General features: G+C 32.5%; 1 protein-coding gene across 2 annotated transcripts; it reads right to left on the bottom strand.

The window, feature by feature from the left end:
- Nucleotides 1–651: 651 nt before the first annotated feature.
- On the bottom strand, nucleotides 652–22152 carry LOC111718280 (zinc finger Y-chromosomal protein 1). Of its 2 annotated transcripts, XM_023493827.1 has the most exons (18): nucleotides 21834–22152; nucleotides 20948–21000; nucleotides 20501–20556; nucleotides 19936–20018; nucleotides 18635–18849; nucleotides 16566–16688; nucleotides 16146–16225; nucleotides 15944–16054; nucleotides 13368–13453; nucleotides 12386–12533; nucleotides 11653–11703; nucleotides 10895–10962; nucleotides 9167–9199; nucleotides 8018–8078; nucleotides 4031–4114; nucleotides 3828–3865; nucleotides 2505–2613; nucleotides 652–989 (listed from the first exon to the last, which is right to left on the bottom strand). In XM_023493827.1, the coding sequence occupies exons 1-18, from the start codon at nucleotides 21917–21919 to the stop codon at nucleotides 819–821; spliced, it is 1656 nt and encodes a 551-aa protein (XP_023349595.1). In that variant the 5' UTR covers nucleotides 21920–22152; the 3' UTR covers nucleotides 652–818. The 2 variants fall into 2 exon arrangements, with proteins under 2 accessions (XP_023349595.1, XP_023349603.1); XM_023493835.1 differs by lacking the exons at nucleotides 20501–20556; nucleotides 20948–21000; nucleotides 21834–22152 and having other exon boundaries at nucleotides 19751–20014.
- Nucleotides 22153–26812: the final 4660 nt, after the last annotated feature.

Below are 26812 nucleotides of genomic sequence, written 5' to 3' on the forward strand. Positions count from 1 at the left end.
CCACCGTTCTGATGTAGGAAATTTGAAAAAAAAATTTCAATTTCTAAGTAAGATCTTGAGTGATTTTTAAAAATAAAATAACAAAAAAATACTAAATTCATGGGAGTGCTCACGAAAAATGAAAAGGGGGTCGGATTCTACAGCTACTTATTTAACTTCCATCTGTTGCGTCTACACGGAGAAAATTATTAAAATGCCCATTAGCCCACTTTTATTGCGTTATTCCACTCAAACAGAGATCATTCAATTAAATCTAATACTGATCCTTCAAATATTACAGTACATCTATATATAAATTTGGCTTGTCTGTTTGTCTGTCTGTTTGATTGTATCCAATAAACGTCAAAACAGGTAAACCTTTCAGGCCTAAATTTTTTGTGGGACCTCACGTGACCCCGTTAAAGGTTTATGGATGATCGAATTTTAAAACAATTTGCCTCTAACAAAATTTGATTTTTGACAAATTTTGAAAATCCACGTTTTTTTTTATAAAATTTGCAAAATGTTTTGCTTGTTTTTGTTTTACAATGTATACAAAGAGAACATGTTCATTTAAATTATGTCATTCGAATGTAGTTAACATTTCTTTGAATTTTTAATGTTTAGACAAATAAAAAAAAAAATATTTAGAAATATTTTCTTCATTGCACTGATCTGAAAATAAATATTCGTATTTTTATCTATTGTTATATCAAATATGTAATATTTTCGCAAACACTTCCTTTAAGTTATTGAGGAGGAAGTATTTTTAAACCCTTAAAAATAGAGGTTGTGGGAATATTTCCTTCCAAATATAAAAAAGGGAATATATTTCCTGGCTACGAGATTGGATGAATGCTCTTCTTATGTCTTGATAAATTAGATAATTGGTGAGATTTATAATCACACTGATCACAAAGGTAAATATTCCGGTGCAAAGAAACTTTGTGCATTTTTAATTCTTCCTGGGACTCACATTCATAGCTGCACTTGTCACAGCAGAAATCAACCTAAATAATAACAGGATCAATACACAAATTTAAAAATTGCAAACAATTTTTTAAAACGTGTTTTTTATCAGACGATGTTAGAAATTGTCAACTAAAAATGTGTTGTAGATTGAAGGGCAAGGTTACTTAGCCTAGGTCAAAATGTAAAAATCTTTGATCTAAAATATTAGAAAACAAATCTCCGTTATCAAAACGGAGAGCTTCGTATATTACCGGAAGATTCTGCCGCTTATTTGTTGACTAATACATTTTAACGCATATTGATACTTTTTTTGTGTTTAATGTTTTTGCAAGTAATCTTTTGTTTGTTGTCCAGATCCGTTTTCAGCTAATAAACGAGCGGCTGCATGAAAAAAAATGTTAACGGTCTTAATTAAAACCGGTAACCGCTTAAAAAAATTAGAACATACTTATTCGTACATTGAAGTTTAAAGTTGAGGTCCAGTACTGACTGTTAACATAAGATGGATTGAGGGATTTAATTTAATTTATAAAAGTTTGCTCATAAAAGTTGAAAGATTTCCTAGACTAATGGGGTAGACCTCTCTATCAATCTATCAACGCTGGAACTTTTCAAATTAAATTTCTCTATTTGCTTCGAAGATTTAGAAAAGAGAGACATTTCAAATCTATAAAGTTGAAATTGGAAAGTAGATTTTACTTTGTGCGGATTTATATAAACCAGGAATAAAAAATGATGAGTCTTCTGACAGTGTTGGTTCCAGCTGCAACTTTAAACTTGTTTATTTCTTTTTCAAATCATGAAGTAAAACTTTGTATACTAGTATAATAAAAAGACACAATTTAACCTTCTAATCGATTTAAATCATAATTTTTAGGTCGTCATTATAGTCTCATCCTTTGTGGGTAACACTGTAGCTCTCAACTTGCAATTTAGATACAAATTTGAATTCTTTTTTCCAAACGTTCTTTTAATATATGCATCAGGTAAAAATGAAAACTGTTCAAAGCTAAACATAAAATGGTACCAATTATTTTCTGGACATTGAGGGTGAAACATTTTTTAAGAATCATTTTCAGAACCCAAAACTGCATTCTTCTTAGAATTCCTAGAAGAATGAATACATTTTTGGTTCTTGAGGATAATTCCTGAAAAACGTTTCACCCTAAAAAGTGGAAGGGACTGTGCAGGAAATATGAAAGGGGGTATAGGTTGAAGTCTACGCATTTTAGGAGTTGATCGGGACCCATAAGAGTTCTATCTGATGTTCTTGTCTCGAGAAATTGAAATAAAACTAATATTTTTTGTATAAAACTCGTAGGTTTAAACAGATGATATTCAGCAAATACGTTCCCAATCTGAGAACTATGATATACCAGAGGAGCCTGACAACTTAGGTTTGCTCCTATTGTTATTTAAATTTAATAATTTTTCATTAATTGATCATATAATTAATACGTCCGTATCACGTGACCAGAACTCCCACCAATGGCAGTTCAGTATCATTGTCACGTGATACAGACGAAGACACGTGACATTAAATACAAGCCTACCTTATCATGAACCAAAAACTCATGTCGCTTTAGTTCACTTGCAGATTTACCAATAAAGGAACACAAGGAACAATTGTCAAAGACATCACCATGAATTCTCTTCTTATGACTAAAATATATTACACACAGTTAAAAAATTAAAAATGTATAACAAAAGTACCCCTAAGTGGAACTGTTTTTTGTAATTTTGTAATTTTTGTAAAATTCGCAACACTACTTTTAAAGGGTACGGCTGTGAATCTAACAAACCACTTTTTCAATAGAATGTTACTTGAAATTACGTTTACAGTCTCTATTATACTATAGGAAGAATGATGTCACAGAAGTATTTCAAATTCCTGAAAAATTATTAAAAACTAAAGATATTTTTATGAGTAAATATTGAAAAAGAAATAAGTGTGGAATGTGGAGAAATAAAAGGAGTTATGTAACTCTATCCCGGTTTGACTATTTATATCAAATTTAGGGGGGGGGGACTTTTTTATTTCGAGATAGAGGTTTATAATACATTTTTATAAACTTTTTAAGGCCAATTTATCTTAAAAAATGCCATGCCCAATGGTTAAGTTGCTGAAGTTTAAAAAAGCTTCAAAAAGCACGTCGAAAACTGTAAAACAGAAATATATATATTTTTGAAAGGGTTTCCAGCGAACCAAACGTTTCGCAAAAAATGCAAAAATGCGAAAATTTTCGGTCGCATTTCGCAAACTTTTTCGCGAAATTTCGCGAAAATAAATGAAGCGAAAACAAAGCGACGCGAAAAATACGCGAAAATGCGAAATATCTGATGTCACCTAATCGTTCTTAAATCTATATTTATATTTTATGTTAATCCATCAATTTGGCTCGCGGAAAAATCCCTCTTAGAAAATGAGTCTTGTATTTTCAAAATTTAGTCTTTTTTTTTGATGAATTTTCGCTAAAATTTAGCATTTTTCTTATCAATTTTTTTGCATAATTTACATTTTTTTTCGCGAAACAGATTGAAGCGAAATTTCGCGAAAAAACGAAAATTTTCGCATTTTTCGCGAGCGAACGAAATGCGAAAATGAACCGAAATGGTCGCGAAAAATTTCGGGAAAAATGCGAAATTTTTCGCGAAAACATTTTTCCTTTTCACTGGAAACCCTACATTCGACGCATTTTTTTTAAATATAAAAATTAAGAAGTGATCCAGTGTTCCATTGCTCTATAGACGTTTTTAAATTAAGAAAACAAAACTCTAAGTAACCCATCCCCCCCCATCCCCGAAACTCTCAGTACCCCCCCTCCTCCCGGAGACCAGGATAGCGTCGGCTTCCAATTAAATGTAAAAAAAATTACTTTTTAAGATTGCCTGGTTCAGATGCCTTGTATTCACACTAAACACACATAGTTGAATTATCTAATTTATAAAACAAAGAAATATATTTTATTGAAAAATCATAAAATCTCCCCACCCCCCACAGTATTGCGATCTATATAATGCAATTTATTTATTTTTGGTCTTTTTGATTTGAGTCAAATTTATTAAGAATTCAACTTTCCTTATCACAGTCATATTTTATCTTTTCGTGAATGCTCTGTATATGTCTTCTCAGGTGACTCTTCTCCGTTGCTTTATAATCACACTAAATACAAGAATATCAATTCACTTTTACATTGGAAGTTTGTTGAGAGTCTCTTTAACAATTGATATGATCTTATTGATGAACAAACAGTCTGCATTTTTTCAAAGTGTGATAATTTTGTTTTATACCATGGCTCAACTTTCTATCAACGTCTCTTTAACAATGAAATTATGTTGAGAGTTCTTTTAACAATTGAAATTGTTTCAAAAGTTTAAAAAAAATAACTTATGTTAAGAGTCTTTTTAATAGTGAAATTATGTTGAGAAACCATTTGAAATGAAATTATGCTGATAGGCTTTATAACAAAAAAAGCCTATCAGCAACTATTTTAAGCATTACAATTTGTTGATAGTTCTTCTAATAATGAAATTATATTTAGAGTCTCTTAAACATAAATTTTGCAGAGAATTTCTGAAAAATTAATTTTTCCAGAGAGTCTCAATCGCAATGGAATTATATTGAGAGTTCCTGATGAAGTTTCATTAAGAATCTCTTTGAATAAAGTAACTATATGAAGTGTCTCTTTAAATAAGAAACTATATTAATAGTCTCTTTGAATAAAGAAACTATATTAAGAGTCTCTTTAAATATAGAAACTATATTAAGTGTCTCTTTAAATAAGAAACTATATTAATAGTCTCTTTGAATAAAGAAACGATATTAAAAGTCTCTTTTAATAAGAAAATTTATTGAGAGTCTCTTTAAATAAGAAACTATATAAAGAGTCTCTTTAAATAAGAACCTATATTAAGAGTCTCTTTAAATAAAGAAACTCTATTAAGAGTCTCTTTAAATATAGAAACTATATTAAGAGTCTCTTTAAATATAGAAACTATATTAAGAGTCTTTTTAAATAAAGAAACTTTATTAAGAGTCTCTTTAAATAAAGAAACTTTATTAAGAGTCTCTTTAAATATAGAAACTATAGTAAGAGTCTCTCTAAACCTTTTTCCACTAAAATCATTTATTTTCGCCGCCAATTCAGTGAAAAAAAAAACTTTAAAAACATACCTAACTTCTGGGGAAAATGATTTCCTAAGAAGTGATTTTTCAAGAAAATGTAAACCCCTATTTGTTCTAGGATGTGTGAGTTGTGTTGGGGTAAGGAGGGGATGCAGGGACGCCATGAGCCCCGCGAAACGGTCTCTGAGCCTCTGGATTCACAGATGAGCATTTAAAATGACCAGGCCTAACCCTATCCTTTAGAAAAGATATTGTAGAAGTAATGTTAGTCAGTTATGCAATTTTTTTGGATATTCAAGTAAACACTATATAACTATTTAAAGATTAAATACTTTCTTTGAAAATCTTTTTTTTTATACTATTATTCTACCGTTTAGGGGTAGCGTCAGGTTTAAATACTCATCTGCGAATACGGAGGCTTGGGGACCCTATTGCGGGGCTCATGGCGGCTCTTTATCCCTCCCTCGTTGGGATGGTTAAACAATATTTAATATTTAAAGGAATGGTCACTGACTTGTGTACATTTAGAACCAATTGCTCCTAGAATTGAAGAGAGGAAGAAAGGCCAAATATCAAATCTTTTTAGCTTTCAACAATCCTGAGAAATACCACACGGTACATATATTAGGTCTTTAGGGAAATCGCTAAGTAGCGAAACAATACTAGACCAAACCAGGAGTTTACTCGACCAAACCAGTAGTATACTATACCAAACCAGTAGTATACAAGACCAAACCAGGAGTATACTAGACCATGGCAGTAGTATACAAGACCAAACCAGTAGTATACTGGACTAAATCAGTAGTATACTAGACCAAACCAGGAGTATACTAGACCAAACCAGTAGTATAATATACCTTACCAGTAGTATACAAGACCAAACCAGGAGTATACAAGACCAAACCAGTAGTATACTAGACAAAACCAGGAGTATACAAAACCAAACCAGTAGTATACTAGACCAAACCAGGAGTATACTAGACCAAACCAGTAGTATACTAGAGCAAACCAGGAGTATACTAGACCAAACTAGTAGTATACTAGACCAAACCGGTAGTATACTAGACCAAACCAGTAGTATACTAGACCAAACCGGTAGTATACTAGACCAAACCAGTAGTATCTAGACCAAACCAGTAGTATACTAGACCAAACCAGGAGTATACTAGACCAAACCAGTAGTATCTAGACCAAACCAGTAGTATACTAGACCAAACCAGGAGTATACTAGACCAAACCAGTAGTATACTAGACCAAACCAGGAGTATACTAGACCAAACCAGGAATATATAAGACCAAACTAGGATTATACAAGACCAAACCAGTAGTATACTAGACCAAACCAGGAGTATACAAGACCAAACCAGTAGTATACAAGACCAAACCAGGAGTTTACTCGACCAAACCAGTAGTATACAAGACCATACCAGAAGTATGCTAGACCAAACCAGTAGTTAGTAGACTAGACCAAACCAGTAGTATACAAGACCAAACCAGGAGTTTACTCAACCAAACCAGTAATATATGCAAGACCAAACCAGAAGTATGCTAGAACAAACCAGTAGCTAGTAGACTAGACCAAACCAGTAGTATACTAGATCATACCAAGAGTATGCAAAACCACACCAGTATTAAACAAGACCAAATCAGTAGTATACTAGACCAATCCAGGTACTAGACCAAACCGGTAGTATTCTAGACCAAATAAGTAGTATAATAGACCAAACCAGGAGTACACTAGACCAAACCAGTAGTATACAAGACCAAACCAGTAGTATACTAAATCAAACCAGGAGTAAACTAGACCAAACCAGTAGTATACCAGACCAAACCAATAGTACACTAGACCAAACCAGTAGTATACTAGACCAAACCAGGAGTACACTATAGACCATACCAGTGGTTTATTAGATTTCCAGTAGTATTGTATACTAGACCAAACCAGTAGTATACAAGACCAAACCAGGAGTTTGCTCGACCAAACCGGTAGTATACAAGACAAAACCAGGAGTATACTAGACCAAACCAGTAGTTTACTAGACAAAACCAGGAGTATACTAGAGCAAACCAGTTGTATAAAAGACCAAACTAGTAGTATACTAAACCAAACCATAAGTATACTAGACCAAACCAGTAGTATACTAGACCAAACCCGCAATTTACTAGACCAAACCAGGAGTTTACTCGACCAAACCAGTAGTATACAAGACCAAATCAGGAGTATACTAGACCAATTCAGTAGTATACTAGACAAAACCAGGATTATACTAGAGAAAACCAGTTGTATAATAGACCAAACCAGTAGTATACTAGACCAAACCAGTAGTATACTAGACCAAACCAATAGTATACTAGACCAAACCAGTGGTATACTAGAGCAAAACAGCTGGATAATAGAGCAAACCAGGAGTTTACTAGACCAAACCAATAGTATACTAGACCATAACAGTAGTATCCTAGACCTAACAGTAGTATCCTAGACCTAACAGTAGTATCCTAGACCTAACGGTAGTATACTAGACCATAACAGTAGTATACTAGTCTGTAACAAAAGTATACTAGACCATACCAGTAGTATACTCGACCAAACCAGTTTGTATACTAGACCAAACCAGTAGTATACTAGACCAAACCAGGAGTATACTAGACCAAACCAGTAGTATAATAGACCAAGCCAGTAGTATACTTGACCATAACAGTATAAGTATACTAGACCATAACAGAAGTATACGTCCCGATGAACTATAAAAACATTTTTTTCTCTATTAGTCCTGGTGAATTAAATTTTCCCAATAATTAGCCCCGATGAACCAATTTGTCCTTATAATTAGCCCCGATGAACCAATTTGTCCCTATAATTAGCCCCGATAAACTAACATGTTCCTTTAAGCCCCGATGAACCAATTTGTCCCTGTTAGCCCCGATGAACAAATGGAATACCTGTGTGCAGGGGAAACGAACTCCTTTATGAGCAATCTGAACATGCTTCGTTAATTTATTCCTAAAAATGAAATTAATCATAAAACATCATAAAAAATTGTCACAATGAAAATCTTTTAGCTAGGGTTTCCAACGCAAGTTGATTTTACTAGCGCGCAATTGCGAGCCCTCAAAATTTCGCGCAATTCGACAACAGTTGCGCGCAATTCCGCCCAACGGAATTCCGATTGGAAACCCTATTTTTAGCTATTCATATTATTATGTTCTTATTCTATTTTGATAGACCTATATAATATATATTTATTTGCCGCGAGTCATGAAACATCATGTGAAGTAAAATCCTTTAGTATATTAAAATGTTTTTATTTGAAGCTGATACTTCAAATATATAAGTTTCCTATGAGGACTTATCAGTACGACTGAATTTTTATCAGTTTTTGATTGTTGCAGAATTGACGGGGCTTGAACCATGAATCATTAGATTATGAATATATATATATATTTATGGTCACGGTGTATATGTATATAAGCTTTATTAGATTTGATGAGATTCTTTCCAAGTTTTGGTGGATTGAAATAACGTTCTATAAATTCAACCTATTTGAAGCATAAAGTCTTACCGTGTCAACCTTGTTGCACCGGCTAGTCCTGCCATAGAGCTAGGTACAGTACAAACTGGGACCGGAAAGGTTGACCCGGCTCGGAAATTCAAATGTACTACGGCTGCCCGTGGAAGGCTGTCTACTTTAAACAGTGTGATATCTTAAAAACTTTCTTATGGGTAATTGAAACCCTAACGTACAGGGTGTTCTTATAAACATAGCAATTGAGAGACGACTTTAAATGTCGTCTTTAATTTCCGATAATTGATATATGACATAATTAAGGTAAAAAATGGAAGACCACTTTTTTGGAAATCCCGACACAGTAGTTTTCGGTGTTAAATGTTTTGAATAATTTTGATTGTTTACAAAATTATGTTCATAAAATAATCCCGCATGGAACAAAGACGAAATTGAAGTCGTCATTGTATTCCCATGTTTTTTCGGACACCCTGTAGATCCAGATCTTCCCATCTTTGGATTACTGTGCCCTGTATAATAATACCACTTGGTAACAAATTTATCATATTTTTAAAATGTTCTTCACCTGAAATGTGTTATATAATCACATTCAGTACATCTAGAGACGGTAAACACATCAAAATATGTTTGAGCTTGTTAGTTCTAATTCAATCTATACCTTATGAGGGGAGGAAGGTCAACCACATCAATCTCTAGTCCGAACCACATTCTCCTCATTTTCTCGTCCGAACCACATCGAAATCCTCGTCCTTTCAATATTATTTTTTTAAAGTGTCCGATCCTTGAAAATAAATACATTTTTTAAAAATATGGCGACTTTAGGGCATAGATGAAATATCAAATTTTCCCAATTAAATTTTAGATTTGTGTAAAAATGAAAATGCTTCATAAACGATGTTCTACAAAAAAGCGTCTGTAAAGAGCCCTTTCTTTCGTGGAAAATGCCGCAAAACATTCTCAAACTCGATGTAAACAACTTTTTGGTAATATTCCAGCTGAATTTGGGTTAGAGAATAGAGATATGACTTACAATTTTTATATGATTAAATACTGTTTGAATTCATAGGGTTGTGACCAATTAATTGTAGCAAATGATTTGAATAATATAAATTGAACATTATTTTTTCTATAATTTTAAGCATGCGGCAGGCAGTAGGGATCTCTTAGTGGGGACAACAAATCTACCTTATTTGTAAATAAATCAAAAATCAATGATTATTTTGTATGGGTTGAAATGGAAAGATTAAAGACCATGTTCACGCGAATTCTTTGGTATAAATTTTTATTTGTGAAAGTTATCCATTTTGGAGGCAGAAGAGATTCAATTTTTAACCTAAATAATGTTTGACATCATTCTCGTGGATTTGAAAATTCCAACATCTCAAAATCCTTGGAAAACTTTAATCTAGTCATGTTTTATGCCCTAACGTCGCCATATTTTCAAAAAATGTATTTATTTTCAAGGATCGGACACTTAAAAAAATAATATTGAAAGGACGAGGATTTCGAGGTGGTTCGGACGAGAAAATGATGAGAATGTGGTTCGGACTAGAGATTGATGTGGTTGGCCTTCCTCCCCTCACCTTATAGTATTGCAATTTGATCTTTATATTCCTTTATAGACCTTTGATATTTCTATTTATAGAATCTGCTAATTAGTTTAAAATAAAGAAGAGGCGGGTTAAGAGTTTCTTTATCATCCCCCCCCCCCCTCCCATCACAACATAATATTCAGTTAACCTTGAGAAATATAAGAACCAGAATATTATAATACAGGGTTACCATTAAAGGATGAGACTTCAGTTATCAAGGGGTGTATATAAAGGGGAAATGATATGGGGGGGGAGGTAATGAAAAATTGAACATCTAAAGGCAATTTTTTCACCCCTTGAGACAACTGTTCATACAAAATTCAGCCTTCTTCCATATATTCATAGTTTCCTGCAGCTATAATCTTCCATATATTCATAGTTTCCTGCAGCTATAATCTTCCATATATTCATAGTTTCCTGCAGCTATAATCTTGTGTCACTTTCTTTGCTACATCATATACAGGGTGTCCCATATCATATTAATTCTTTAGACTTAATTGAGATTTAATAAGAAAATTTCAGAAAAATTAATCATTAAAAAATGTATAATATAAATACAGAAATGAATTAGCAACCTCTGTAATATAACATGAAACACTATATTTAAGACAAAGACCTTCAACCTTTACATAGCCAGGCAGTTAAGTTCGTAATTAGAGCCTTATCTCTTATAATTATAGAATATAATATTTTGATGATTCCTTATTTCTGGCAGGTTCTTTTCATGAGCGTTTATTTTATGCCGGTCAAGAGAAATTGAATCCATTGCCTGAAACAAGAATTATTTTTATCATTGATAATATCATTATTGTTATTATTATTACTATCGTTGATAAAGTTGTTATTATGCATATTGTTAATGTTACTATTCGTATTGTTATTATTATTGTGATTTATAGTACCCTTCAATAATCAGCATATTTGTTGCGAATTATACACTTTTTCAGTTAAAATATGCGAAATCCAAAATTGCCCGAAAAATATGATGCTTTTATAATAAAATTTTCAAAATCTAAGGGTAAATTTTCACTTTAAAGGCGTCTGTGCAAAAAAAAATGCGAAATTTCCATGCAAAAATTGTGCAGTTTGCTTTTTTATAGGCTTTCACAGCTTTAAAATGTTTGAATCCAATTGCTAGAAGTCGGGTTTAATGTAAAATATAGCTGTAAAACTAGCCATTCAGGTATTTGACCTGAGAATTCAGGCACTAGGTAGCCCAGCTTAATTCGTATGAAGTTAGTTAGTGAGAAAAGAAAAAAAATTAAACAGCCTCAGACCAATAGTTTTTGAGTTGGGTGGGGGGGGGGGGTTTCTACACGCCCCACATAGGAATAGAGTTTAAAGGTATTTAAAACAAAGTATTAGAGTTTCTTCATAATTTTCTTCAAGACTCAAAATCATATTCTCAAAGTAGAATATTAACAGTACATAGATCTTTAACAACATTGTATTTATTTACCTTGAAGCCGCATTGATCGCATATGTACACCTTCTGCTGTACATGTATATTCTGCAGTACAGTACAATAAACAACAAACTTGAACATTTTCTGATTCTACGAGAACATTTCAAAGAAAAAGGAAAATTGTTTGAAATAAATAAAAGTAAAATTGGGAAGAGTTTTTGCGCAGAATCATAAAAATAACTTTAACTTAGATATGTCTTTCAGTTATTTTGAGATTTTTCAACGAAAGTTTTTTGGGTGATATATTGAGAGGCATAGAGATGGTTTTGCGGGGCTAGGAGGTCATTCTGCTAATTAGAAAGCTCCGGTTGTAATTTCACGGGGATCTTGGCCACCCCGGATTAACCAGAGTGCGCAGCATTCGGTTTCTTCTATTTGAAATCAAACGTATTTTTGTCTATGATCAACAATCTTTTACTTTACAGATTTGTTTATTCTATACTTTTTCATTCAAAATGCATATGCCGACAAAAAAGTATTTAAGAAAAAAGGCTAAAAAATCATGTTTAATTAAGTCAAATTGTGATCGAAAGTCACAGCTTTCTGGAATATTGACAGAACCGTTCAATCCAAGTGTGGCGGCTGAGCACCCCCTCCCTCCTTGGAAAGGATGGTTTTATGAACACATGAACAATTGATGAATTTGAACTTGAGGTTTACATTCATTTTGCATTTTTTGAAAGTGAAATATGCCCTGTCAGATGCAGTGTGAATTGTATGTAAATTCCTTAATGTGTCTCTTTAGGGTGCTCATATCTGAGTAGAATTGTCCACAGAGCTCACAGGGATGCTTCAGTCCCTGATGCACTCTTTGTTTGTGTCTTCTTAGATGACTCTTGTCCGTTGCTTTGTATTTGCACTGATCACACGGATATCTGAATATTCAATATTTTATTGAATTTCCAAACTTTTAATTTTTTTTTATTTTTATCAATTTGTCCATCATGACATAATAATTAAATGAGATATGAAAAGCGAAAAATATATGTTAAGCGAATAAATGGTGCATTTTGTAGAATTATAGTAATTATATACGGTGGTAAGCGTTTAAATCACTACAATGAAGACGACTTTTATTTAAGTTTTGATTGCTAACAAGGTTTCTTCGAATTACAATTTTGCTAGCGGTGAAAAAAAAACTTTTTTAAATTAATAATTTCTCTTGACTTTTATGTTTTTGTGTATCCATTCTGTTTAACAGCTAAGTTTATATGAAAATTTAATTCGAAAGTCGTCTTCTTTTTATTGATATAATCGCCTACCACTGTAGAAATGACTCACAAACAACATGCATTAAGCTAATATTTGTATCTAAATTCCAAGAATCTAGTGCTGCAGCTATATATGGAATATTCTTGGACAATAAAAAATGAGAAAATGTACATTTGTAAAGGTTTGTACAACCAGAGCTGGGAGCACTTGTATTGTGAATATATAGAGATCAATGTTTGATTTCGATATTTTGTTAATCTTCATTATAATTAAATTTGTATTCAAACTAATGGTAATTGTATCCAGGCAGGGGGTGGGGGTTGAAAAGAGCTTTAAATTTGGGGTTGAAGGGAGCTCCGTTCAGGGAAGGAATAAGAGAAATAAAGAGGCATCCATTCTCAAATTAGAAGTGTTCACAATGAATATCAAGATCTGTGGATCGGAATTATGATTATCCACTACAAAAGTTGCCAGCTGAGAACCTTGTTTCTAGTTACCTGACTCCGTAGTGCATTCGTTCTTTGTGATGCTTTAGCGCTTTCTTCCCACCAAACTGAGAACCACAGTCCTCGCAGATTTCCTTCTTCAAACACAATTTAAACATTTTTTGTAATTGTGAAAAAATGGTTCAATAATGGATTCAGATGTACAAAAATATAACCAAAACCTTTCTGTAACAATGTTTAGAGACTGACTGGCATTTTGAGGGTGGATTCTCATTTGAACTACTGCTGTTTGAACTATGGTACGTTTGAACTATTGTTCGTTTGAACTATTGTTCATTTGAACTACTGACATGACGTCATATCCTGTAAGTTAAATCAACACATTTCTTGCTCATTTGAACTATTTTTCTACCCCAATTCAGTTTTAAATTTTTTTTGTTCATTTAAACTATTTTTGTGTTCATTAAAAATATTGTTATGAATTCATTTGAACTGTTTTATGTCCATTTGAACTATTTTAATGTTCGTTTGAACTATTTTTTTGTTTATTTCATTTAAAATATTAATAGTTCAAATGAAAATAGTTCAAATGAAATAAAAAATAGTTCAAATGAGCAATATATTTACTCAATTGAACTATTGTTCATTTCAACCACTTACGTGGTACCACGTGCAGTAGTTGAAATGAACAATAGTTCAAATGAACAATAGTTCAAATGAACAATAGTTCAAATGAACAATAGTTCAAATGAACTATAGTTCAAACGGGAGTAGTTCATATGAGATAGCATCATTTTGAGCATATGCAAAATGCATGTTTTTACTTAATCTGTGGGAAAATTAAACCCCTGAATTAAGTCGTCTTTTCTATATCTTTATCAAACTATTTATTGATTGAAATGTCGTTGAGAAAATTATGAAATTTACGAAAATTACGAAATTAAATATCTTTCGAGATGTTTCTTCTAAAAATATTTAACGAAGACGACTTTCTTTTCGCTTAATGTGTCCCAATAAACATAAGAATTAAGTGACGACTTCTAGTGATTAAAGGTGTATCACCTGTATCCCCCCCGGAGTAAAGGTGTATCCCATGTATCCCCCTGGAGTAAAGGTGTATCCCATGTATCCCCCTGGAGTAACGGTGTATCCCATGTATCCCCCTGGAGTAAAGGTGTATCCCATGTATCTCCATGGAGTAAAGGTGTATCCCATGTATCCCCCTGGAGTAAAGGTGTATCCCATGTATCCCCCTGGAGTAAAGGTGTATCCCATGTATCCCCCTGGAGTAAAGGTGTATCCCATGTATCCCCCTGGAGTAAAGGTGTATCTCCCTGGAGTAAAGGTGTATCCCCTGTATCCCCCCTGGAGTAAAGGTGTATCCCATGTATCCCCCTGGAGTAAAGGTGTATCCCATGTATCCCCCTGGAGTAAAGGTGTATCCCATGTATCCCCCTGGAGTAAAGGTGTATCCCATGTATCCCCCTGGAGTAAAGTGTATCCCCTGTAGCCCCCTGGAGTAAAGGTGTATCCCAATTTACTTTATCCTAAAGTTATAACCAGAAAACATGGATTTAGAAGACGACATTATGGCAATGCTAAAGTGTATTTGATGTTGTTACAAACAAATAGTTTTTCTAGACACTTATTAAATCACTAATTTAGTGAAACGGGCCTGTTCCACCTGCACCACTGCTGTTTCTCATGCTCATTGGACTTTTTAAAGTTAAAGTTGATTATAAAAGTCGTCTTCCTATTTCAGAAAGTATTGGTTACCACCGTAGTTAAAACAATTACACGTAAAACTGAAAGTCTCAGTCTTAAAAATTACAAAATGTGATTTTCCATTTTTCCATCGTAAAATTGACAGAGATATCAGTCCTGCACATTCCAATTTATTTATTAACAACAAGATGGTTTAGTATCTCCGTCAAATTTGAAGATAAAAATCGGCAGATCAAATTTTAAGAGGGTCATGATGAGACATGTAATAAAATATGCTACCATTGATCAATACAATCTTTATTATCTATGTTCCGTTATCTATTTTATCTATGTTCATGTTTACCCTGACCGGCCATTCCGGTCAGTTCTATCTACCTGTATTAATAAATTAGTAATGTATGAATTGTTGATTTAAACGGACGTGTATAGAGCCTTGAGTTTTGGCTAGAGATATAGAGCCTTGAGTTTTGGCTAGAGATATAGAGCTTTGAGTTTTGGCTAGAGATAGAGTCAGTGAGACTGAAATTAGACTAAGAGTCAAGTAATCTCGGGACCTAGATTTATTACAGACATACAACCTTTTAATACACTGTTTGTCATCTATCTACAGAGCTTCCCATATCATATTAGATTAACTCCAAGCTTTTACGACAAAATACACACGTGACATCATACTTGAAAAACCTGGTATTTTCTGCAAGAAAATTTTTATATTCGCCTAAAACATTTTTCTTAGGTGATTAATTTTTTTTAATTTTCTGATTACTCCCTGATATCTCAATTTAAAGCTATAAACGATCTAATATAATGTGGGTGCACCCTGCACTATCAGAAATCGAAGGCAACTGTTAAGCCATTTCTTAATTCCCCTGTTTATTGGAACACTCTGTAGTAAAACTCACCTTATTAACTTGATGAGTAGTGAGTTTATGTATCTGTATTCTCTGTACCAGATTAGATTTGAAATCACATAAATCACACGACATTTCTTCTCCAGGGATCACACTTTTCGACTAAATATTACACACTTTTCGACTAAATATTACAATAAAAATATGTAAAAATATGTAATATATATATGTATATATATATAGATATAAATACCTGAAAATCATTGAAATATTCATCTGGTAATTCTTCTTTTAACTTCATCTCTAACAGTTTCATGTCGGTGGAGATTTCATCTAAATTTGAATGTAACAGGTTTTTAAGATACAAAATTTAATTTAAATCCAAAGCTCCAAAAATTACTGACTTTGGAAATTACGAATTGTAACAGGTTTTTAAGGAAGGGGGGTCACCCAAAATCCCATTTTTTTAAACAACATTTTTACGGTTTTGGAGTTTTTAAATGCAAAACGTAGAAATTTTTCTCAAATAGGTCTAATTAAAATTATTTTGAATATATTAAAACCTTGAAAATCGGATTTCTAGTAAAATTTCAAAAATTTTAGAACCCTTCTTTAAGTACCTTTTTTTAAATAAACTTTTTTAAAGGGGAAAAGCAAAAATTTACTCTTTTACCTTGTTCTTCAGTTTGAAAAATAAAATCTTTCTCGGAATTATATTCCTGATCTTCTCTCCCACTTTCTTCAGTTGTCTTCTCACTTTTCACAGGATTCTCATAACACATTTTCAAACCAGGTCCTAAAATTTACAAAATTTGTCGGAGCACTACACTGCAGGGGGAGCCTAAACTGCAAGGAGAGCCTACACTGCAAGGAGAGCCTACACTGCAAGGAGAGCCTACACTGCAAGGGGAGCCTTCTGCACTGCAAGGAGAGCCTACACTGCAAGGAGAATAGTTTTAAATGTCTTCTTCCATAATTTGTTAAGTTCTTTAATACCAAAGATAATAATAAAAAACATCGCTTGGTAGTTATTAATATATAATACTTGATATGGAAGAAGACATTCAAAACTATTCACCAACTGTCATGTTTCGTGCGACACCCTGTATGTCTCACAGAAAAAATTATTGTTTGATAATTTGAAAAGAAAGAAGACATTATTAGATGAAATTCATCAATCATCAAAATTTGAAGATATGTGCTACAAAGTTGAATTTGACTCCAACAAATTTTCTTAGAAGAAAATTTGACAATTATTAGAGTGAACAATTACTCGGACTGACAACATTATTTAATTCTTAGCTTGTAGAGGATATGAAATCCCCGAAAGAGGATTATGAAATCCGCAAATCAGTTGTGTCGGACCCTGGAATCGGAGAAGACCTTCTCAACTTCCTCTCCTTTTATACACTCTTTATTTAATATGTATTTATATCTAGAAGCAATAAATGTACTTCTAAAAGCTCTTAATTTAAAGTGGGCCATTAACAAATTACAGTTACACTCTCATTTTTTTTAGCAAATTAAGAAACATTTCTGCATGAAATTTATGAAAAGTTTCTGATGGAAAAATACATATAAACCCAAAGCAAAAAATGGCTGAAATATTATACAAAATAATACGATAATTTGTAATTAATCTTCATATATACTACAGTGAAACCCTTAATAACGAATACATCGAAAAAGGTTATCAAATGTCGTCTTGACAATTTTTCAATGAGTTTTATACTATATTACGTAAATTTCAGTATTTGCGAAAATAAATAAATAGCCATGAATATGCGGGAACAGTTTTAAAGAGTTCCATGTAATCATTAAATTAAAAAACTAAATATCTGCAACATTCCATTATCAGAAAGTGAAGAATACGACATTTTATGAATTCTTTCGATGTATTCGTTATTAAGGGTTTTACTGTAGGTTAACCCCAAAGAAGGAGACTTCAGAGACGACTATACAGGTTTACTGACAATTTCTTTCTTTATCCTATCTATCTTTAAAAAGGCCATAACACCTAAAAAGACAATTTTCATGACAGATATACTTAATCTGACCTGGGAAGCGTCTTATTTAAAGAATTTCATGTCGTCTTTAACAGTCTCATCCCTAGTAAGTGACACTGTGGCCTGTATGTATGCAATATGTATTAAGTCTGTCGGTGTTTGTATGTTCAAGCGTAACTCGTGAATCTCTTGACCGATTTGCCCCAAATGTTGATGGGATCTGTTCCTAGCTTGGTTTAATAATTCTAAATTGGATGAGTTGACAGAGCAAGTTTAGTTTCCTGGCTAAGCTGGGTTCCCAAGCTAGTTCCTAGAGCATAGATTTTAAAGAGCCTTGTTCAGATTTGCAATACAAAATTTTACGCTCAATTTAAATTATCATACAAATCAAACTTAAATAAAAGTTAAACCAAGACGACATTCCATCTCTTCCAAACCAATGTTTATCTACAGGAGACATGAAATCAATATTTGATGTTGTTACAATTAGCAAATAGCTTAAGTATAGTAAATATTAAATTACTTATTTAGTGAAATGGAACTGTTCACACTACACATTTGCATGTTCAAATTGGACTATTTTACGTCTAAAAGTCGACTTCCTATTCCAGAGTTATCTGGTTATCACTGTACAAAAAAAAACAAGTTTCCAGTTTAAGGGAACCAAAAATGTAAGAAAAAGTTCCGTAAGTCCTCTCTAAATCGCGTCCTTTGCGGGTCCCTTCCCTATGTTTACCTGACAAATATTCTGATTCTAATTCCCTTATATTTGATTTCACAGATTTCACTCCATTTGGGATTAAGTTCTTTAAAACTAGATCTGGAGGCATCTCCTGATCCGGTTGCATGTCTACATCCGGTTGAACCAGTTCATCCGGTTGTATCTCTAAATCCGGATGTATTCCGGCTAGCAGCTCAGAAATCAAATTTTGCATAGAAACAAGAGTAGTTCTAAAATAAAAGATCTTTTAAATTAATTAGAAAATTCCGGATTCTTAATTGCTTGTTAACTTACTTTGTTAATGATTTGGAGTAGACAAAATTTATCAAATGTGGGGAAACGGTCATAATTCACAATTTTCATTAAAGAGACTTTATGCGGAATTTAAGTGAGTCTCGATCCATTTAAAGAGTGGCATGCTCAAAAGGATGATATGGTACTTTCCCAAAGGCATTTTCCCAAGCGGCAACTTCCCAATGGTTAGGTTTGCAGCCTGATCGCCGCAGGCTGCAATTAGGGCCGAACGATGCGGCTAGTATGGGCTAGGGGGCCGAGCACAGCGGATAGAACAGGCTTGGGGCTGAGCGCTGCGGCTAGGAAAAACTTGGGAAGCTTCCGCTTGGGAAATTGCACATTTGGGAAGTTGCCACTTGGAAAATTGATACGTAGGAAGTGGCCTTTGTGAAAATGCCTCTGGGAAAGTACAATGGTACCTTTAAAAGGTTAGTCTGCGATTTCGCTCATTTTCTATTTGAAAATTGTTTTATTTCATTTCTGGGTTGTTTATTACTAAAATTTTACATTTCAACTTTAAAAAAGAGATTTTGTCGGAAGTAATCACTTTTTATGTTAAAAACTACGATATTTCCCACATTATTGATTAGCAAAAGCAGTTTAAAGGATACAGTTGTAAATCAGACAAGTATCTCTTTAAATAAAAGATCCCTTTGAAAATACAAAGACAGTCCCTTTAATTTTCCTACCTCCATTCTAGTTTTAAATCCTCTTTAATTTTCCTACCTCCATTCTAGTTTTAAATCCTCTTTAATTATCTTACCTCCGGTCTAGTTTTAAATCCTCTTTAATTATCCTACCTCCATTCTAGTTTTAAATCCTCTTTAATTATTCTACCTCCAGTCTAGTTTTAAATCCTCTTTAATTATCCTACCTCCAGTCTAGTTTTAAATCCTCTTTAATTATCCTACCTCCAGTCTAGTTTTAAATCCTCTTTAATTATCCTACCTCCAGTCTAGTTTTGAATCCTCTTTCATTATCCTACCTCCAGTCTAGTTTTAAATCCTCTTTCATTATCTTACCTCCAGTCTAGTTTTAAATCCTCTAATGATAATAAAGTATTTTGTATACTCCCAATAGCTATGGCCTCTGTTTCTGTTTGTGTCTGAAAATAAAGAATTAATCCAACTTTTTTAATTTTTTATTTGACATACTTTTAAATTAAAGACCAAAAGCAATAACTAAACATTTTGAATCTTAATCTTTTTTTTATTCATGAATCCAGCAAAGTCTGAATATTTTTAAACTTTTCTTTACTTTGAGAATACTTGGATGACCAAAATATTTATATTTTGGTCATCCATTTATGCAGGACCGAATAGGCAGATTTTTTGAGGGAACGCAAACGTCAATAAATTTGGCCTGAAAAAATTCAATTTAATGAAGACGACTTTCTAGTCTAGTTTAGATTTCAATCAAGCTTTTAAACAGCAGAGACACCGAAACATATTAACAAAAAGAAGTTGTCAATTAACAGCTTCACTTTGTTTAAACGTAAACTTACAATTTGTAAGACATTTGTCAAGGATCAAAGGATTACTAAATATAAACTCGACATTGTATTGATTAAAACGCCGACCACTGTACCTGAAAAGTTTTAAGAAAATTCACATAATCTAGTGACATCCCTTTTTCAACCTTATCTGCAATATAAAATAAAAATATTAATTTATATTAATTTCAAGTAATTCGATTGTATTTAATTATTCTAAATTTATGTTTGTATCCAATAAACGTCAAAACGGCTGAATCAATCGGGCCCAAATTTTGTGCGGGACCTCACATGACCCAAGTGCAGGTTTCTGGGCGATCAAAATTTCTAAAATTAGCCTCCAACAAAATTCGATTTTCATGAAATTTAAAAATCCACGAAATTTTTTTCAAAGTAGACCCAGTCTTGAAAATCGATGCATTGTTTTCATTGAAGTCTGGATCTAAATGTCACAGACGTACAGAATGGAATCCGTTGTTTTACGTAATTTTGATATCCGTTTTCGTCTAAATGTTTTAACATGGTCAAACTAAAATGAATACCTAGTCCACGAAGTAAAGAGAATATTGAGGTCTGAACGCAGCTCAGCTTTATTCTAAAATAAAAAAAAATTATTATTGATTTAAGTTTAACTACATAGCTCAATCGTGAGAAAAATATATTAAAAATTAATTAAATTAAAGTTTTATTTACGGCTGCAATGAAATATCATTATAATTTTTTTTATTTTTGTCATTTTGATAATGAAGACGACTTCAATTTATAAATCTAATTTACGTTTTTTAAGGTAACACCGCCATATGCATAGTTTATGAAAAAAATATTCTGAATTGTGAAATAGAACAGTCAGCCATGGCACAACAAATTTAATTGTGCCAATGAAAAAAAAATAAAACAAAGTGACAAAAACACAAAGTTGATCGAGTTAGCGAGCTAAACAACCTACAATACTTAATAAAACAAAATGACTAAATTCAGTGGACATCTGTGTCTCCAAATATCATTTAGCTGTTATGTACCTTCATTATATTACGGAAAAGTTTCAAATTATTATAAATGTGAACGAAGTATGTATTGTACAGGGTTACAGCTACAAAGAATGAGATTGTAAAGACGACCTGAAACTTGTAAAAATATGACGATACCAAGCTCATAAAATTAAGTGTTCTGTCTTTAAATATATATTCTTATAGCGGCTTACATAATGATTTGACAAAAAATGAAAAAAAAACTTTACAGTTTTAGAGAATCATGAATATATGGAAAAATTCCATTCTCATCCTTTGTGGGTAACCCTGTATATCATTTTAGAGAAATGGAATGTCGTCTAAAATTAAATTCAAACTGGAGAAGTTAAAACTGTCTTGAATTTGACCAAAAATCCAGAAAATTTCCTGATAAAAACTTTTTATAATGTGTAGAATTAACCTTATATCTGCTTTGGTCACATTGTCTTCAAAAAATCCAGTTTCAATCTTTCTCCTAATATTCTTTTTTATGCGTATCTTTTTCATTTTCTATAATACAAAAAAACTCAGAAATGAGAATCATTCAACTGTGGAATGGGACTTTAACAACTTTCTACAGAATTTGATGAAAAATTATAAACAAAAAAAAACAAGTAATTTATTAATTTCACCGTGGTTATGCTTGCAAAATAACTGTAAACAGAAATCGGAATGTTAACAGTACACTAAACAATTACTGTATATCACAATCTTAAGATAATTAAAAACGATAAAAGTCGTCTTCCTATTGCACACCTTCTGGAAATCATGTTTTAATTTCTATATAAATTTGGCTTGTCTGTCTGTCTGTTTGTCTGTTTGTTTGTTTGTATCCAATAAACGTCAAAACGGCTGAACCGATCGGGCCCAAATTTTTTGTGTGACATCTAGGGACCCTAGGGAAGGTTTCTGAAAAATCAAAATTTCAAATATTTGTCTCCATCAAAATTCGATCGTCATTAAATTTTTAAAAATTTTGAAAATCCGCGAAATTTTTTGTGAAAATCCGCGAGCTATTTTTGTTTTGTTTTACGATGTACACAAAGAGAACATGTTCACAACTAATTTAGAAGATGGGCGCGAAGCGCCCTCTAAGGCTAGAAAGAAGGGCGCGAAGCGCCTTGAATTTCTAGTTTCTTAAACTTTACATACTCGATTGGATCACTTTTATTCCCCAAAATCACTGCATCGACATATAAATTTAAATAAAAACGTTTTTCTTGATTAAATAAAGAAAAATATAATAGATTTAACTTGAAACTGCACTGAAGCTGTAAGCCCGCCTAGCCAACACAGCTGATTAAAGCCAACAGGCAGGCATCGGCGGCCTAGCTCGCCTAGACCCCGTGCCGGGCCTACCAGTTCAGTTATATTCAAGTTACAACGCCGTGCCGGGCCTACCAGTTAATTTTTTTATACGCCGTACCGGCCTACCAGATTCTTTGCAAGTTTACAACACTGTGCCGGGCCTAATCACTAACAGTTTTCTGTGTGGCAAAACAGAGTGTCGGGCCAACCAGATTTTCCGAAAATTTAAAACGCCGTGCGGGGCCTTAAAATCTTGAAATGTGTGTCAACCACTCGTCTGCAATGATAAAGGGTGTACACGATTGGGGGTGAAGGTGTTTTCCAACCAACCCAACCACCGCCCCCTCCCCTCTGTGGATTTTACTCCATCGTAAGCGGTGTCAGGGGGGTGGCAGTCTATTACCCCCTCCTGAGAGAAATTTGGGGGGCGTTGTCCCCCCCCCCCGGATTTTAGCAAGTCATTTCTCATTTAAAATATTTATATATGCCAGATTTCTTTTACTAGGCTTAACAAAATCTTTGTTTTTTCCACATCTGGTTATTATTAAACTTTATAACCTTTCGCTTTTCAGAAAATGAAAAAATATTTGCAATCAATATTAAAAGAAAAAAACCAAGAGCATTTATTTCCTTTAACTTTACATAAAAAGTTTAAGTTTAATAATAAGATAATAAAAAGTGTTATAATTGTAGTTTTGATGTTTGCGGTGTAACAAATGTTTTTATATCCTTTTTTTAGGAGCAGTTCTTAAAAAGGCAAGTTGCAGATTTGGAGCTCTAATTACAAAAAAATTAGGATTTTTAAAAACTTTTGAGTTCCGACCGTCCTATACCCTACTCGATATGGTTTAAAAAACCTTTGAGTTCCGACCGTCCTATACCCTACTCGATATGCTTTAAAAAATGTACGAAAAAAATGCCTTTTATTACTAAAACTATTTTATATCCGTTCGTTTAATTAACGAAATTTCTTTAATTTTCAGAAACTTCCATTCGTGAAAATGGTATTAATAATTAGATAAAGTATTTCGGCAATAAACGGACGAAATCGATACCGTATTTTCAATAAACGTACTATTTTTGTTTGTTTTCGGAATTGTCCGAAAAGCAAAAACTTTTTCCGTTAACAGAATCTCTATCTTATAAAATGTGAAATCCTGTTAGGATGCAGAAAACTTACAATTGTTTCATAATTTGGTCAAAATTGTGGTATTGAAATCTCTGACGTAAGAATAAAATATTCATGCAAAATAAATAAAAGTGTATGATTGACTATATCTTCTACTTGCTGAAGTGCCCGGCGTTGCCCATAAGACTTTTTTTAAAAATATGAAAATAATGTTGAAAACTAATTTAATTTAATTAGCCCACAGTTACCCACGGGTTCCAGCACTTTGGTCCATGCCGTTTGTCCAGCTATAGCTGATATATATATATATATATAAGAACCATTGAAAAACAACTTTTCTTTTACTCACCCTGTTTATACATACATATATATATTAGCAAAAAGCTTTATTTCATAGAAAACTCCAAAATCCTAATTTAAATGTGCAACATGGTGTGATTAAAGTAGGTTTTTGAATATTTAGTCCAATTTGGACCTCTTTGCATTTTTTCTTATGATTTAAATAAATTCTTATTGTTTTAAATATTTCGTTATATATGTGCAGTGTGAGCCAAATAAGAGACAAGCGGCGTCTGGTGCAAAATCGTAACTTGTTTTACAATAGTTTTTAACATGTATAACATATCATTTAAATTTCATTAGAAGAGGATCGTTCATTTGGCGTACCGTCCTGTTTTGACTTACAAAGTCTGCATTGGTATAGTGTACAGCAATCTGATTAAAGTTTGTCCTTGTACTTGAAATGAACCGGAATATACATAGAAATGGCCTTAAAATAGTCCTCAAATTTTTTCTCTCAAAATCAAAAGTTTAGAAAGCGAAAAAAGTGTGTTCATATTATTATTTTTTTCTATCAAATTCTAAAATTTTATAAATTTTAGTTTGAAAACTTTATAAAGATATTTTTAAAAATCCTCAGAACTTCCGTACAACTCTTTATACACAAAATAGCTATAGTATCAATCGCTAAAGATTGCTAATTGCCCGCTGCCGCTTTCTGTAGAACTGAAAATTGCAAATTTTCTTATTACAATTTTCTTTACGAACGCAAAAGCCGCTATTTTTTAAATTGTTAATGAAAAAGATTTTGAAGAAAAACATTTAATATGATCTGGTTAATACTATACAACTTTTATACAAAATTGCATATATATATATATGAATTTTCCTATTAATTTGACACAGTTTTACATCAATTTTTCGAGACACGAACATCAGATAGATGTCTTATAGGTATCTTCTATAATCCTGAGATTCTCAGGTTTCATCCTATACCCCCTTTCATTTTACTTTACAGTCCGTTTAACGATTTTTTAAGGCGCTTCGTGTCATTAATGTAATCAACGATGTAATTACGGTTTTTTAACCGCTGGAGCCGTTAACGGTTGTTGAAAATTATCTGTTAACACTGTTAATAACATTGAGATCGTTAACTAAAGGTAACTTTAAAAAAACGGAAAATACCGTTAACGAAACGAACATTCTGTTCTTATCTTTAAAATGAACGGCCACCTGAAATTTTTCTTTTTTAACGGTTGGATTGAACCGTTAACGTAACAGCTAGAAAAAGTTGAAAGGTGCCCAGCCCTAAGTTCTAATTCAAAATCCAATATTGGAATCAAATATTTTGACGATCAAGGCGCGCGGCATATTTTAGTGCATTTAATTGTACAATAACAAAAAAGTTCATTTTTAACATTTTCACTTAATTATTTGTCTACATTCTGGACTGCTTTGCATCAATAATATTGTACAAAATACAGGGTGCCCCATTAAACATTGGAATCGAGTGAAGACTTTTAGTTCGTCTTTGTTCTGCGCGGCATTATTTCGAAAACAAATTTTAAGTAGTACTAGTATCCCAGCTAAAACATTTCCTTTCGAAAACTACTGGGATCATGGGATTTCCAAAATGTGGTCTCCCATTTTTACACGCCTTTGGCGGAGACATTGAGAGATTTTTCCAGATTTCAATTTATTGAAAACAACAAAATTGCAGTGTAAATGTTTATATTTCCGTCAATTTTAAAGATACAATAAATTGGTAGACCACTTTTTGGAAAGCTCATAAAAAGTACAGCCTTTCTCTGAATAGAAGCTCTTTTTCATTTATCAATTATCAGAAATCCAAGACGATTTTTGAGCTGTCTCTCAATTCTCGTTTACTGGGACGTATATAAGAGGTCCTTTTGTCAAAATAAATCATCCCTTCAAAATATTAAAAAAAATATATGAGTCGAAAGATAAAGTTGATATTAATTGAGTTAGCCTAAAAAAGATGATATAATCTAACTTTAATAAGAGAATATTTTTGGTTTATTTTTTTAATTTTTACATTGTTTTATTTTGTACATGCCATCATGAAGTATGTATAACAGTTGGTGTACTAAAATTATCAAAAAAAAGTTTTTTCCTTTTTCCACAAAAATCCACTTTTGATCAACCATATTTAAAAAATATATATATACATAAAAGCTAGGTATGTAGACGGAAGAAAGATCTAGTAATGTGTTTACATCTATAAGTATTTTTGGTTTATCTTTAATTTTTATATCTTTTTTCGGGTAACCGTCAAAAAAATTCTTAGAAAAAAATTTTCCGGAAAAAGTCCCATATTTCGCAATAAAAAAGTCCTTCAATTAAGTAAGTTTTATTTTAAGGAAAAAAGTCCTAGGAATCAAAAACACAGGACTTATTTTCCAGTGACAATTTTTCCAAGGACTTGAGTAAATTCGAACTTTTTTCCAAAGTTTTTATTTCCAGGTTTTTTTCCAGAAACTTATTTTCCGGGAACTTTCTTACATAGATTCTTTTTTATCCAAAGTGGTGTAGAACAATTTGTGAATTAGATTATCTATATAAATAGGAAAAGTGAATTATTGGAAAATATTCTTGTTTTATTTCTTATTTCTCTTTCTGAACTTTCTTTAGAAGTAGAAAATCATAATAAAATGAATTTTATA

This window comes from Eurytemora carolleeae, unplaced genomic scaffold (genome assembly GCF_000591075.1).
Source record: "Eurytemora carolleeae unplaced genomic scaffold, Eaff_2.0 scaffold83, whole genome shotgun sequence".
NCBI classification, from domain to species: Eukaryota; Metazoa; Arthropoda; class Copepoda; order Calanoida; family Temoridae; genus Eurytemora; species Eurytemora carolleeae.